Below are 15,793 nucleotides of genomic sequence, written 5' to 3'. Positions count from 1 at the left end.
TGGGTGTGGAGGGGAAGGGGTTAATGGAAATAAAAAATTGGGGGGGGGGGACATCTGTAATACTTTCAACAATCAAGATAAGTTTTAAAAAATTAGGAAATTTTAATTTATTAGAAACATGTTGCTGTACATCTTAGAATCTTAAGCTGAGAGAAAATTCAAGAGATCATTTCACTCTTTTTCTGAGCTTCTGCGCATTTTTACCTTAAAACTGTGAGAAAGAAAAGGTATCTATTTTGTTGTGAAAGTTCTGGGAAGTAGATCAGATTAGAGTTTCGGTTTTCAGTACAGCTGTGATTAAAATACATCTTTTGTTCTTAAAAGTTTTGTTCTTTCAAAATGTCAGAAATACCTTTCCCCCTCTGAGGAATGCAGATTCTTGTCTCACAGAGTTGTAGGAAGCATTAGATGGAAAAGCTGTATGTAGTGCCCACCAGAGGTCTTCTAAGTTTAACTACACATTCAGACTCAACACCACCACCGGCCACATTTCCTGCCACCAGGGCAGCATCAGGAGTTCCTCTGAGCAGGCATCTTGCAGCAGTTCAAACAAGTGACGGCTCATATACCTGTATGGGGACTGTAGACTGCCCATGTGTATGGTTCTAGATCAGTGATGGCGAACCTATGACACGCGAACTCATTTTTTTGGTTGATTTTTCTTTGTTAAATGGTATTTAAAATAAATATCAAAAATATACGTCTTTGTTTTACTATGGTTGCAAATATCAAAAAATTTCTATATGTGACACGGCACCAGAGTTAAGTTAGGGTTTTTCAAAATGCTGACACGCCGAGCTCAAAAGGTTCGCCTTCACTGTTCTAGATACAAAGGTCAAGATCCATATTATAGTTGCCCACAGAAGACTGCATTCGGGGAAATCCAACGCATGGCATGCTCATCAGATTTTTACAGCTCATTCATATTTCCTACCAGTACAAATGCAAGATACCAAGCAGGGATCGTTTTTTACCATAAGCTGTGTTGCCTAGCAATATAATTCATGTCTACTATCTACTTGGCTCCCAGAGGAACAGACCTAGGTGGTTAAACCAAAGTTCAGATTCTCAAGAAGGCAAGGAAATGATTTGTTAACTCTTTCATCTGAGTATGCAACAGACCCAGCCAGGGACCTCACATATTAAAGTTATCAAAATATGCTTGCTCATTCCTTGAACAAATATTTAAGAGCTTACACTATGTGTCAGGCACTGTGCCCGACATGAGGATGCAGTGGTGAATTAAACAGATGTGGTGCCATCTTCATATTGTTTCCTCCACCCAGTGATGCCCTTAATTTCTTCCATTGCCTAGATAACTCCTATTTATCCTTCAGATGTCAGCTCAGATGTTCGTTCCTTCTTCTCTGAAGTCCATGTATACTCTACCCCTCTAGCACTTTGTACATATTGCCCTGAGTTCATGGATTGGTTTTGTGAATCCATAAATGAATCCTCTAAAGTAATACATCAATTTTGTGTGCATGTGAGAATGTATGTTTGAAGGGGCTATAAAGCTTTCATCAAATTTTCAAGAGAGTTTGAGCTGTCCCCTCCCCCTCCGCCCTATAAGAATTTAGAACAACTACTTTGTTATGCGCATTTATTATATTATGATTTTATTATTTGTTTATAGGTCTGTGTCTCCTACTAGAACATAAGTCCCTTGAGAGAAGAGACTGTATTAATATTTTTGTCAGCAGAATGCCTGGTTCATAGTAGACTTTTAGAAAATGTATGTTGAAAGAATCGTTTCTTAATAATTGTAACAGGTTCAGCAGCTTGAATAATGCTAGTGGAGCATCATTTTCTACTTTGAAAGGGAACGTTTTGCCATATATTAAACTAAAATTAGTCTTTCTTGTTCTCAGCTCTGTCCTCTAGAGTACTAAATTAAATGTCTTCCATATTGTAATTGCCCTTTTATGAGACTCATGGTTGAGTGGGGAATCAAAGAAAAAGGAAATGATTAAAAAATGATACATTTGCATCTTAAATATTTTAATTTAAAACATGCAAATGTACATTAATTTTCTAGTGTTCTATTATGGAACCAATATCTTTCTGTTGAATATGACTCCACTGTTGTGTAGCTTTTTTCACTTAAGCCATCAAAAATTCATCATCTACAACTTCCAGGTTTCCTTAAAGTGAAATGAAAAATTGTTGAAACAATCTGATACCAGGATTTTTCTAGATTTTTTTTCTTTTTCTCCCTCTCCCCAGTGTTCTATAGTTATATATCCTGCATCCTTCCAGTGATTTTCATTACAACTAGCTTTCATCTAGTCTGAAATCTTTAGTTTTTAGAGGAATAGCAACAACACATATTTCTTTGGATTACATGCTATTTAAATTATGTAACTAGTATAGCATGTATAAGTGGCATAAATAGGTCTGTGATCAAACAAAATTGACTTTTATTAAGTACATAGTTCAACAGATAGGAGCGAAGTATGTAAGTAGTCAGCATGCTTTAAGCTTCACAGTGCTCATAGACATTAGAAAGAACTTGTTTCTCTTCTCGGTTTCTCTCAGGATGAATTATTTTGAAATTTTCTCATTATCCTGCTCTCATTTCTTCTCCCCTTAGACGACTGATCATCCTAACTTAGAGTAGAATGGAAGTAAACCATCTTTGGCTTTCCTCCTGGTAAAGTCTCAGCTGTCTGTTGTTGTCCAGCAAATAAATGAAGCTATTAAAGCACACACACACACACACACACACACACACACACACACAACCTGGTAGCTAATATAAGGGACTACTTAATTCTAAGGATGTTCTAAGAATAAAAAATAATGGCAGAGTAGCGCTTAATTTTTCTCCCCTTGAGAGTGGCCTGGACTTTATGACTCACTTCCAAGTGATATAGGAAGAGTATGCAACGGGAGAAATAGTGGCTTTATTTGTGGAGAAACCTAGCAGATACCATCTTAACCAAGTGATCAAGATTAGTATCACCAGGGATAAGTCATGTTGATAAGGTGTACCCTCTGATATGATGTGATGAGAAGTGCACTTTACATCTGGTATGCTTCCCCGGAACCCATAACACCAGTCTAATCTTGAGAAAATATCAGACAAACTCAATTGAGGGAGAGTCTACAAAATACTTGAATGGCAGTTTTTAAAAATCTCAAGGTCCTGAAAAATAAGGGAAGACTGAGAAATTTTCACAGATCAGAGGAGACGAGGGCACCATGATGACTAAATAAATGCAGTGCATTATCATGAATTGGATCCTGGTACAGAAAAAGAGTTCATTAGTGGAAAAACTAGGGAAATCCAGATAAAGTCTGCACTTTGACAAATCTCCCATGGTTATGTAAGATGTTAGCATAAGGGAGAGCTGGCTGAAATGTATATGGGAACTATCTGTACTGGTTTTGTACCTTTTCTGTAAATCTAAAATTACTCCAAAACATTTATTAAAAATAGTGGGCGAGATCATAAAAAACAGGCTTAAGTGATTTGAAATTTAAGACATGAACTAAATTAAAAGGCAATAACACAAAAATATTTGTCACTGATGTTAGACAAAGGACTGATATTCTTAACATAGAATATACTTTTACATATTAATAAGAATAGACTAATACCTCATTGGAAAATAATCATTGATCACAATTCACAGAAGAAACAGTGATCAATAAATATGAAAGCCAATTCAATTACACCAGTAATTAAAGAATTGCCAATTAAAGCAGCATTGGAGCCCTGGCCAGTGTAGCTCAGTTGGTTGGAGTGTCATCCTGTACACCAAAAGGTGGTGGGTTTGATTCCCAGGCAGGGCACATACCTAGGTTGAGGGTTTGATCCCAAGTCAGGGCATGTGCAGGAGGCAACCAGTCAATGTTTCTCACATCAATATTTCTCTCTCGCTCTCGCTCTCGCTCTCTCTCCCTTCTTCCCTCTCTCTCCCTTCCTCCTTCCTTTCCTCTCTCTCTAAAAATAAATAAAAAATTTTTAAAAAAGCAGTATTGAAAACATTTTACCCATTACATGAAAAAAATTATAGTATTCAATTTTGAAGAAGGTAAGTAGAAGAATTATAGATTGGCATAGCCTTTCTGAAAAGCAGTTGGCCAATATAGGTATTGGGTTTAAAAATATGCATACCAGTTGTGGCCGGGTGGCTCAGTTGGTGAAGTGTCATTCTGTACACCAAAAGGCTGCAGGTTCAATTTATGGTCAGGGCACATACCCAGGTTGTGGGTTTGATCCCTGGTCAGGGTGCGTGCGAGAGGCAACCAATTGTGTTTCTCTCTCATATCAATGTTTATCTCTTTCTTCCTCTCTCGAAAGGAAGTGAATTGTGATCAATGATTATTTTCCATTTGTGCTTTTAATCTCACACAAGATTATTTTCCCATAAGAATGTTCACCACAAGATTGTTAATAATGAGAAGCTCAAAACCTAAATATCTAACAATGAGGGAATGATCTAAAAGTTTTGGCATTCCTAGGGAATAGAATGGAGTCATTAAGAATCATGATTATAACTAAATAAAACAACGAAAGCAACATGCAGTTTGTACATATTCTCTGACTTTATATGCATGTACACAGCTTTGTCTCTTGAAAGGGTGGCAAGGAAATATGCCATCTTGTACAAAGCAGTCACTTATCCTTGGGTGGTAAGGAAAGGAAGATTTTTGTTTTCTTTAGATCTCTCTGTCTTTTCAGAATTGTCTGTAGTGAGTTGTATGTACTTGTATAATGTAGAGGGAGAGATAAACACTGCGGACAATGTGATTAATGAGGGGTTTTCCATCTTTCATGCTGACTTAATTAAGCAACTGTCACATTTCTATTTGGTTCTGTAAAAAATAGTTTTCCTCTTTCCACTAGGAAGCTCCTCAGGGTGCTCCCGTTGCCGATGGAAAACTGGGGAGCTCTAGTTGGAGAATGGTGTTGCCATGCGGACCCCTTTGCTAATAAGCCCCTTCATCCTCGAGAGAACGACTGTCTTATTGGAGACGCTTTCTACTTGGTGAATTTAAGAAGTGATACGTGGCAGCCAAGTCCTCAAGTAGCTCCAGGGGAGATGCACTGTCCGTCTTCCGAGAACCATTTTAAATCGGTAAAATACCTTTTCAGAATACTTGGTGCTAATTTAGAGGTTGGCTTAGAAACTGGCTTCTCCCATCTTTTCTTAATTCAGGGTATGTCACACAGACTGTTCTAAAGACCGAAACAGCCTACAGGGGCTGAAGGACGGAGGGGAGAGAATTTCTTCATGTCTAGAATTGGGAATGTTACCATTTTACAAACCCAAGTGCCCTACTTACTTTCTTGTTTTGAGGACGATATTCCATAATCCATGTACGTTTTATCCTCATCAGTCTGATTTAAATTAAAATTGTTCTCTTGCTCAAGCATAGCTACTACAGTTAGGTTCATAGTCTAGACTTCTGCTCACGTCATAAAAGCAGATGCCAGGGAAAAGAGGACATGCCGGAGCCCAAGCGTGGAAATGAAGCTTGTGCTGCAGGCTCTCCTGGTGGTTGACAGCATGAGGTCAGGTGGCTCTTGCTCTCCAAGTTGCTTTAGGGAGAAGGCAATTTCCTCTCACCGCAGAGAACAAGTGGTTTACCTTATTTTAAAAGAAAATCAATGGCATTGACTTGGTCCTGTGAGAAATCATTCTCCTGATGGCAAGTCAATACAGATGTGATTGAAAAGGCAAAGAACATCATTGCCAGAGAATTTTTATCTTAACATCTGCTTATTGGTAGGGACAAAGGCCATGTATGTTCAGTTTCATCTAGAGCTCATTTAATTTTTGTAATGAGAACTGGGCCACTTCAGGAAATTTGCAGCAGCTGGGCAGCTCTTGGGTTGCAAGTTAGTTTATAGAACTATTTTCTATTTTGAGGGGGATTAAGGAAGTTCCTCAAATAACAAGGTTAAGTTGTTATAATTATTTACATGTCTCATCTCTCACCGTAACACAGATCCCTTTACCTAAATATGGTTCGTTTTAAATTATAGTATGTTATTCTATAATGTTAAAAGATAAATGGTAAGAAGTTAATGTAAATCTGTTATAATTATGTTTAATATGGTTTTATTAAAACATTTTATACTAAATTTATATACTAATACTATACTATTTTATGTATTTTAACTTTGATTTTTATGATTAAGCTATAAATTTTTTTAAAATGTTTGGATTTGCAGCAGCTGGGCAGCTCTTGGGTTGCAAGTTAGTTTATAGAACTATTTTCTATTTTGAGGGGGATTAAGGAAGTTCCTCAAATAACAAGGTTAAGTTGTTATAATTATTTACATGTCTCATCTCTCACCGTAACACAGATCCCTTTACCTAAATATGGTTCGTTTTAAATTATAGTATGTTATTCTATAATGTTAAAAGATAAATGGTAAGAAGTTAATGTAAATCTGTTATAATTATGTTTAATATGGTTTTATTAAAACATTTTATACTAAATTTATATACTAATACTATACTATTTTATGTATTTTAACTTTGATTTTTATGATTAAGCTATAAATTTTTTTAAAATGTTTGGAGGCATGAGTGGAAGTGGAGTGAAGATTAAGAGAAACCATGAATTACACTTTTTTAGATAAATTCTACACTATTGACATATATTCTTCGCATTTATATCTTTATCAGTTACAGGATGCCACTTACAACAATTTCTCTTAATTGCGAACAACTATACTGTTTGTTAAAGGAAGACCCTCCTTATTCAAACACTATGGTTTTTAGTATCAAGGAGACTGGGAAATTACTATCATGACAAGCTACTGTTGGCAAGATTGTTTTCAAGGTAGCCTGGATGGAAGTTTCACTTTAATTGCATATTGCAGCAGTCCAAAGTGTATGCCCGTGACCAAAATAGTAACATAAATTTAGAGGGACTGCTTAAACAGTGCTCTCAAGGCTCCTGTGGGAACAAGGCTGCTCTGCGCTGTTGAAAACCTGTTTCTCATACCACCCAGTCTAGCCATCCAGCAGGGTTTTGAAATGTCACACGTTGACACAGCATCCTAATGGTATCTCTTGGGAAACGTTTTTTTGTGTGTGTTTTTTTGGCAAGACAACATCAAGGGTCCTTAGAAATGGAAACAACACAAAGGAAAATAAAAACGGGGACAGGAGTCTAATCCCCTCTGAGCAGCAGTGCCATCTCTCAGATATATTGATTTAATTAGTCACAACAGTGTCTCTGATGTTTGCTCTGTAGAGTTCCCACACTATTAGGCTGTTTCCTTGCACAACTTGCTTTAGTCTTTCCTTTAAGCACAGGTTAAGAACAATATATTACAAAGCAGAGTTTCTCTTTAAATAAGATTAAAAGTATTATAATATTTTAATTAAAAAGATCTGATTTTTAAAACAGTGTAAACACGCACATATAATGTCCATCATATTTCTTTCCTTCAGTATCCCCATACAGTGTACAGTTTGTTGTTCGTGCCTGTGTTAGCATGGCAGTGATATATACCTTTTGTTTTCAAAAGATACCTGCTGAGATTTTCCTGTTTTTGCACTTGTGTGTTATCTCTTGTGCTATATTTTCATGTCTACCAGCATAGAAGCTTTGCGTCTTTTAATAGAGTGGTAAGGATGGCACCCCAACCATTTTGTAAGATTCATAAAATTATTCTCAAAAGTATGGCCACATATACGACTTCACCATATTTTTTTAAAGAACAAATTAAATTGAACTTCAGTTATATTATAGACTAGAAGCCCGGTGCATGAAATTTTGTGCACTTGGGGGTGGGGGGGTGTCCCTCAGCCTGACCTGCACCCTCTTGCAGTCTGGGACCCCTTGGGGGATGTCGGACTGCTCATCCCTCTTGCAGTCCGGGACCCCTCTCTCCTTACCACCCGCCTGCAGCAGAGGCGGGAGAGGCTCCTGCCACCACCACTGCACTCACCATCTATGAGCCTGGCTTCTGGCTGAGCAGCGCTACCCCTCTAGGAGCGCACTGACCACCAGGGGGCAGCTCCTGCATTGAGCGTCTGCCCCCTGGTGGTCAGTGCACGTCATAGCAACCAGTTGTTCTGTGTTTGGTCGATTTGCATATAAGGGTTTTATTATATAGGATGGCAAGTGTGACAACCAGCTTTACCTTTTTTCCTTTCCTGGGGTACTTATCAATTATTTATTGATTTGGGTAATGTGTTTTGTTAAATACATGAAGATGTCCTTTTTTATTTTCTTAGAATGATGTGTTGGACTTTGTAAACATTCACCAATGTAAACAGAACAGAATTCTAAACTTCAGTATACCAATTGACTTGATTCACAAAGTATTCTTTACCTGTCCCTTTTATTATTATTTTATGTGTGTACTTTAAAGCAAATCCAAGACATTATGTCATTTGATTCTTATGTGGGTGTTTCTTTTTTACATAACCACAGTGTCATTTTCACATCTGACAAAATTAACAGTGATTACTTATGATACAATATAGGCTGTATACAAATTTTCCCAATTGTATTAAAAGTATATTTCACTGTCACACATTTGGTTGTTTGAGGTCATTTGCTTTTTATTGATCATATTATAAAATCCTGATTACTATGTCTTAAAAAGATAGAATCTTATTTTAAGAACATACCAACAAAACCCATTTTTCCTACTTCATTGAAAGACAAAGCGAAGTGTGCTATAAATAAATAAAATACATAACAGAGTACCTGATGAAAAAATTTCCATTTCCAATAGAAAAATCCCTTCTCAAACATTGCTACTCCAACACCCTATATTAATTTTTAGTAAAGTCCTTAGTTTTAGGCAAGGCTTAATTGGGATGGTCTGACTTAACTTGTACCAAGTAGGACTCTTTATAAAGTATCTTTAATACCACTTTGAAGCCATACAGATAGATTTTACTGTAAGAAAGCATGAGACTGCCAAAATGTCAAACTTTACAATTGAACATACTGGTTTCTGAACTGTCTTCCTGTAACCTTGCCTGAACCTGAACAAAGTGGCTCCTGCCTTGGTTTCTACATCTGTGGCTTTGGACTTTTTTTGATCTCTCACTAAACTCAGAAATACATTTTTTACATTAAGATTCGACTACACACACACCCCTCAAGTAAAAGGGTCTTGAAGCAGTACTTACCTTATGTTTGAAGCACTGTCATATTTTAATTCATCCTGTAACCCATTGAATTGATTCCATGAATTGATTTGGAAAATAGTTGGCATAGTGATTACAAGCATAAGCTTTAGCATCTAGGGGACCAAGATTCAAATGTCAACCAAGATCAGGTACTAGCAGCACATCCATGGAACTCAGTTTAAATGTGCTTTGTGTACAGTTTTTTAGGAAACATTTATGTCATGGGAAATATAATTCTACTTCCTTATACTAATCTGTTAAGACTTATTCCTTAGATTACTACATATGTTATCCCACATCAGAAAGTCACTATTTCCTCACTTAGACCCGCATTCTATTCTGGGACTTCCCAAGGGGATGACCTCAGGTGGCCAGAGTTGCAGAAACGTCTTCTCCCTGCCCACTTTTATGTGACTTCTGCCATTTAGCAGTATATCTGGGTGAGACAAATAGTGTGTGGCTTTAACACAGGTATTACTATGGATGTGAAAAGGGCTTGCTTTCATTTTTTCTTTTTAAGATTCTTAATTAATATATAGTGGCTGCCTAGTAAAGGGCGAAAAAGCAGTCCCTTGTGGGAGGGTATGGGTTTTCTGCCCATTTCTGGAATGATTTGTGCCAATAGTATATTTATGTAACATCCATCTTAGTAGTACCATGTACCCAGGACAGTGCTTTATAACACTCTTTTCTAAATCCTAATAAACAACTGTGAATTAAAGACAACTATTAAGTCCATTTCACAGATAAGGAAACCAACACAGGATAGTTAACTTGCCCAAGGTCACAAGTCTAGTAAATAACAGAGTTGGGATTTGAACTTAGGAAGTCTGGCCCCAGACTCTGAGCTTTTAACCACTTTGCTATTGCTTATAACATAACTTCTACAACAAACCACAAATTAGGAAGATTTTTTTTAAATTGAGGTATAATTGACATATAACATATTACTTTCAGGTATACTATATAAGGATTTGCTATTTGTACATACTGCAAAAATGGTCATCACAATAATTCTAGTTAACATTTATCACCTTACAGTTACATTTGTTTTTCTTGTGATGAATACTTATAAGATTCACTCTCAGTAACTTTCAAATATGAAATATAGTTTTATTAATTATAGTTGCCATGCTGTACAATACATCCCAGGACTTCTTTATTATATTTATTTAAAATTTATTTATTTTTACCTATTTTGACCTGCGCGCGGGCGCGCGCGCACACACACACACACACACACACACACACACACACACACACACCCAACCTCACCTCTGGTAACTACCATCTATTCTCTGTGTCATACAGAGCATTTTTTGTTTGCTTAATGATTAGGTGAATGCTAGCTATTTTAATCTGTATCCCAAATGATGAGTATGGATTTTTGAAGTTTAAGAATGTTTCAGGAATTTGTCCCAGAACACTAGCTATCTTTTCTGTTCTGATGCATATGTTAACTGGAAAAATAAAATTATATGAATGGGTTAGATATTTTTAGCTTCTGATGGGTGGTTATGAATTATAGATTACTTTAACACAAGCTACACTGGAGTAGGAGTCAAAATAATGAGTTCAAGTTCTGATTCTTCTGTTTTCTAGACACATGAGTTGAGGCAAGTCACCTACCCTCTCTGCCCTTGTTGCCCACCATGTGCCAATTCTAAATGATTGGGATATTTGCAGGTGCTTTTTAGCAATGTAAAGCTCTCCTTATTCAAATTGTCTGGCAACATTTAGATTATCAAGAAGTGGGTAGGTTTGGAAAAATCATTCGGCTCACTATTCTGTCTTTAGACTTGAAAAAAATTATGTCTGTGTATGTGAGTTATGCATACAAGCTAAATGTATTCCCAGTATTTAGGAGAGGGCAAAATAAAATGTAAAGTTCAATGTATACCCTAGAGACTATGTTAAAATTATATGTTCCTTTTAAGAAAAGCAGAATGACATTTAAATGACATTTTTCTGTTCTACAGAAACCAAAGGCAAATACCAAAGTAATTTGTAAGCGTTGCAAGGTAATGTTGGGAGAGACCATGTCATCAGGTAAGAAAAAGCCAAAATGACTGCCTTTTTGTTAAAAAGCCTATAAAATACACTGGAGTAGGAGTCAAAATAGGTTTTATAGGAAATATGTATGAAAGAGAGATGACTAATATATGTTATAGAATTTATACTTTATTTATTTATTTATTTTAGAATTTATACTTTTAAAAATAGAAATCAACTAACATCCAATAGGCTAAGAACTTTGTGTATTTTGACCTTTATAACTACATGGTATTGAATTTTAAGCATTAAGAAGTAGGGTCATTTGTAATATTCATATTCTCTGTAGATATAAAGCAATTATATAAACTTTGTAGTTGGGTCTGTCTTAAAGAAGATTGGAGATTTTTTCTTAACACAATTCCTCAATCAGAAGAGTTGGTTGCCAGAGATGATGGAAAAGTTGCTTGTCTTGGCTGCCCTCTGCCTCAGGGATGTATTTTGGGGCTAAGGATGGGAGAGAACTTTTTGAAATGGAAGAAAATACATTCTGAGTTTTGTGCTTTGCTCCTTATTCTTCCCAATAATGTTAATTATATTTTATATAAAGTCTATGTTATACTGCTTTGAAATGTAATAATGAAAATCCCAGTAATTAAAATGTATACTATTTAAAGATATAGTTTAAAAATATCTACAGCTACAACATGCTGTGGTAGCTTTGTGGGAGATGAATAATTGTTTTTAATATAATCGGAATCTTGTAAGTAGTTACTTCCTTGGAGTGAACAGAAAGGGAAGAATGAGCAGCAGTAGAGGATGTAGTCCTCGTCACTGTTATTTTTGGAGAATGAAAGCAAGCCCCTTAAGCAACAACTTAGAAAATTTAAGTTAGATAAAATGAATTATTTTTTTAAATTCTTTTCACTCCTCCCTGAAGTCTAGTCAAAATGTATGTTGAGTAATTAAAAAGATATACATGCGCAGTGACAAAGAAATAGAGAGGACATAGCAGTGATGTAAACAAGAGATGTAGGCAAACTTTTTTCGAAGCTATAAAGCTGAGAGAGACCCTTGGGAACAAACTTGGCAATGTGGGGAGAGCCACAGCCTAAGTGTCTGCAGAAGGTTATTTGGGTGAGAAGTGAGCCAGTATTCATTGTAGAACCCCAGAACTGGTTACAATTTGGGGGCAGCAGGAACAGGGAAGGCAGTCTGAGACAAAGAGCTGGAAGCAGGATGATTGATATAGTTGATATTGGGAGCTCCTGTTTCTCCTTCTCCCCTTGCAACTTGCTTATACTTTCAAGCTAGGAGATTGGAGAACCCTTTCTTGAAGTAATGGAAGAGTACCAGTCAGAGAAAAGATTTGGAGACTGTTACGGCCAAAGGTGATCCTGAGTGGGGGGGTGAAAGGATTGAGAAAAGACAGACAAGAGAATGAAAACTGGGTCGTGGGACACTACTGCTCCCTGATGAGGAGACAGCGCCAGCGCCCACAGCCGTGTCTTTATTTTATAGCAGATGCCACGAGGCAAAGTAGGGGCGTGATCAAGTTGTTTACAGCATTCTCGTGAGTTTCAACCTCACTTAACTACATGCACCTGAACTCTAGCACAAGGCACGTGGGGCCACGTGTTTGGACCATAGGTCCAAGCTTACAACTATAGCTGTTGGCTATAATTGTGCTGGGAGGGCCCTGCCCTCCAGCTGGGACTTGCACGTGGCAATGAGAGGACCCTGTCCTTGCATTAGTCCGAGGCTTGAACCTGGTCAAAACACTGTAGTTGCGCCCCACAGGAGACACAGATTCTTAGGGATCATTCAACAAAATTGAGCTTATATTCAACTATCCTACAATCAACAAGCCTTATACCTACACCCAAAAGCTTTCCCTTAGCATTTTATTACCTTACACTTAAATATGAATGGATTGCTGACAATCAACAGATATTTGAGGGAAATTCCAACATGAAAGAGACCAAAGCAAATAAATAATCAAGTTAGCATAGCAAAGGCACTGAGAAGAAACAAATTATGTATACAATAGAAGAAAATCTTTTCAAAAGCATAATAAATGTCCTTGGAGAATGAAATAATACTACCTCCATAATGTGGAGAATATAGAATTAAAGGTGTAATGACTTAAAAAACTAACCAAAGGACTGGACGATAAAATTAAGGCGCTAACTTAGAAATCAGAAACAATTGACAGAGACTGAAAATTGGGAAAGGAAGTATTAAAAAAAATCATCACGTAAGTTTCTGGAGGATAAGGATATTGTCTCTCTCATTTATCATGTAATCCCAGCACTTAGAACATCTGGCACATGATGGGTATCTAGTAATATTTGTTGAATGAATGAATGCACTGAGCCTTTTAGGACATCTAACATCTAGATAATGGGAATTCTAGAAAAAGAGAATGGAGACAATAGAGTGTAGGGAATTATCAAAGGACAAAAAATATATCACAAGGCTATTTTCCAGAGCAAGGGCTTAAGTTTGTTAATAGAAAGGGCCCACTAAGTGTCAAGTATAATTAATGGAGGAATAGCAGGGAAGCTACTCCAAGCCACATCATTGAGTAATTTCTGAACACCAAGGATGAAGTCTCCAGAGAGAAACAAAAGGAGGTAGTTGGGCAAGGACTAGGAATTAGAACTTCACAGCAGTGTTGAAAGCTAAAAGACAATGAAGCAATACCTTCATAATTTAGAAGCAAAAAGATATTTAACCCAGAATACTATACACAGACAAACCATGAATCAAGTATGAAGATAACAAATACATTTCTGGAAATAACATGATTTTAAAATATAGATCGCAAAGGTATATTTTCCTTAGGAATCTAGCATAGGATATTTATCACCAAAACTAGGGATTCAGTCTGAAGAGAGAGGACAATGGATTTAGGAAACAGATTATCTAACACAGGAGAGCAAGATAAAGAAGTCTCAGGATGAGGGATGTGCAGCGGGCCTAGAGAATAACAGCCTGGGGTGAATCAGGAGGAGAGAAGATTGCAGTAAAGGCGTTTTCAGTTGTAAGGTGAAACTTATAAATTTTTTTATTTGTTTGATCACATGAAATAAATAATCTTGAGACAAATCACTTCATCACATGGGAAGAATTAGCTAAAGGTGCTCGGAAAATTAAACACATGGAAAAGAAAGCAATTATGCACTGCAGGAAAACAGAAGACTAAACAAGAAAGGAAACATTGCCATTGTATCATCATGATCTCCATAGTGTAAACACTGAATATTGATTTGACCAAAAATCTTTATGATGTAATATATAAGTATATTTGGGGGTCAATATATGTTAAGGGTGTGTGAGGTGATGTAAGAGAGATAGATTCACCTCTACTTTGAAAGTAAATTAGTAGGACTCCACTTTCAAAAACAGTGCTATAAAGAATAGTTCCATTCTGTAGAAAACAAATACAGGACTGTACAAGTTCAAAAAATTAAGAACAATCGCTGGAAGACCAGAATGAAGCAGTGATTTGAAGAATGATTTAGTTATGAGAAACTGCTATTGCTTTTGCTTAGAATGGCAAATTTGTACCCTTGTCTCTTGGGGGCATTGCCATGCTCCCTGCCTCAACTTGGGCAGGAAGCACTCAGCTTTATTGTTTACAGGTGGTAATTTTGGTTGAGGGAGAAACTGGAAATTAAAGAGGAAAAATTTGGGAGCATCAGGGCCATAGAAGGGCTGAGATGTTACCTTCTTCGCACAACTCTGGCTGACTGCTAAACTATACGTGCATGCAGTAGATGCAGAAAGTTCAGTAAGAATTGAAAGCTTGGGGAGACCGGCAAATTTGCTGTACCTTGGATTGCATTCTTCAATCCACATACAACTTGAGCAGCGGAAGGTGAGAGCCTTACTGGCTTGAGGTGTTTGAGCAGAACTTCTTCCCAAATTTGCTGACAGCTAAACGATACAAGTACAGTAAATACTCTCTAGTGAACCGGCCAAACAAAACTGAGCAGAGTCATAAGAGGCTACACACTGTGGAAAGACATATTTCACAGTTTGAGTCCGGGCTATATCTATAAACCAGTAACCCTTAAGAGAGCAAAAGACAATCTAGAATTGATACAATGTATTTCATATGATGTCTTAATTCCATCTAGAAATTGTAGGCAAAGAGATAGAACAGAGTGATTCATACTCAAGGAAAAAAACAGAATTCAATAAACAGGTGCAGAGTAAGCACAAACATTAGATTTAGCAGACAAAGGTATTGAGCAGCTATTATAAATATGGCAAAGAATTTTAAAAAGCCTCTTGAGTGAACAAAGGGCAAATCTCAACAAAATGGAAACTTAAAAGAAAGAACCAGTTGATAATTGCAGAGCTGACAATTATAGTAACTGTAAAATCATTGGATTAGCTAAGCCACATATTTGAGATGACAGAAGGAAAAAAATCACTGAAGTAGATTAATAGAAATTAATCAACCCAAAGAACAGAAAGAAAAAAGTCTAAAGCATAATGAATAGAACCTCAGAGATTCGTGGTATAATCTTAAGTTTTTCAATAAATGTGTAATTGGAGTCTCAGAAGGTGAGGAGAAAAACAAAGGTCAGGAAAAAAATTATAGGAAAAAATGGCTGAAATATTGGCAAATTTGCTGAAAAATATTAACTTTCAGATCCAAGTACTGTAAT

General features: G+C 36.6%; 1 protein-coding gene across 3 annotated transcripts in view; it reads left to right on the top strand.

Moving 5' to 3' along the window:
* The window catches only part of UBE3D (ubiquitin protein ligase E3D), a 141,111-nt gene that overhangs the window by 19,135 nt on the left and 106,183 nt on the right, over positions 1–15,793 (top strand). For all 3 annotated transcript variants that reach the window (XM_005869933.2, XM_014542651.1, XM_014542650.1), the window contains exons 4-5: positions 4,856–5,087; positions 11,099–11,168. In XM_005869933.2, the coding sequence (XP_005869995.2) occupies positions 4,856–5,087; positions 11,099–11,168 (302 nt within the window). The remainder of the gene's footprint in view (positions 1–4,855; positions 5,088–11,098; positions 11,169–15,793) is intronic.

Source organism: Myotis brandtii, unplaced genomic scaffold (assembly GCF_000412655.1).
Source record: "Myotis brandtii unplaced genomic scaffold, ASM41265v1 scaffold31, whole genome shotgun sequence".
Lineage (NCBI taxonomy): Eukaryota > Metazoa > Chordata > Mammalia > Chiroptera > Vespertilionidae > Myotis > Myotis brandtii.
This window is presented reverse-complemented; position numbering and strand designations above follow the sequence as displayed.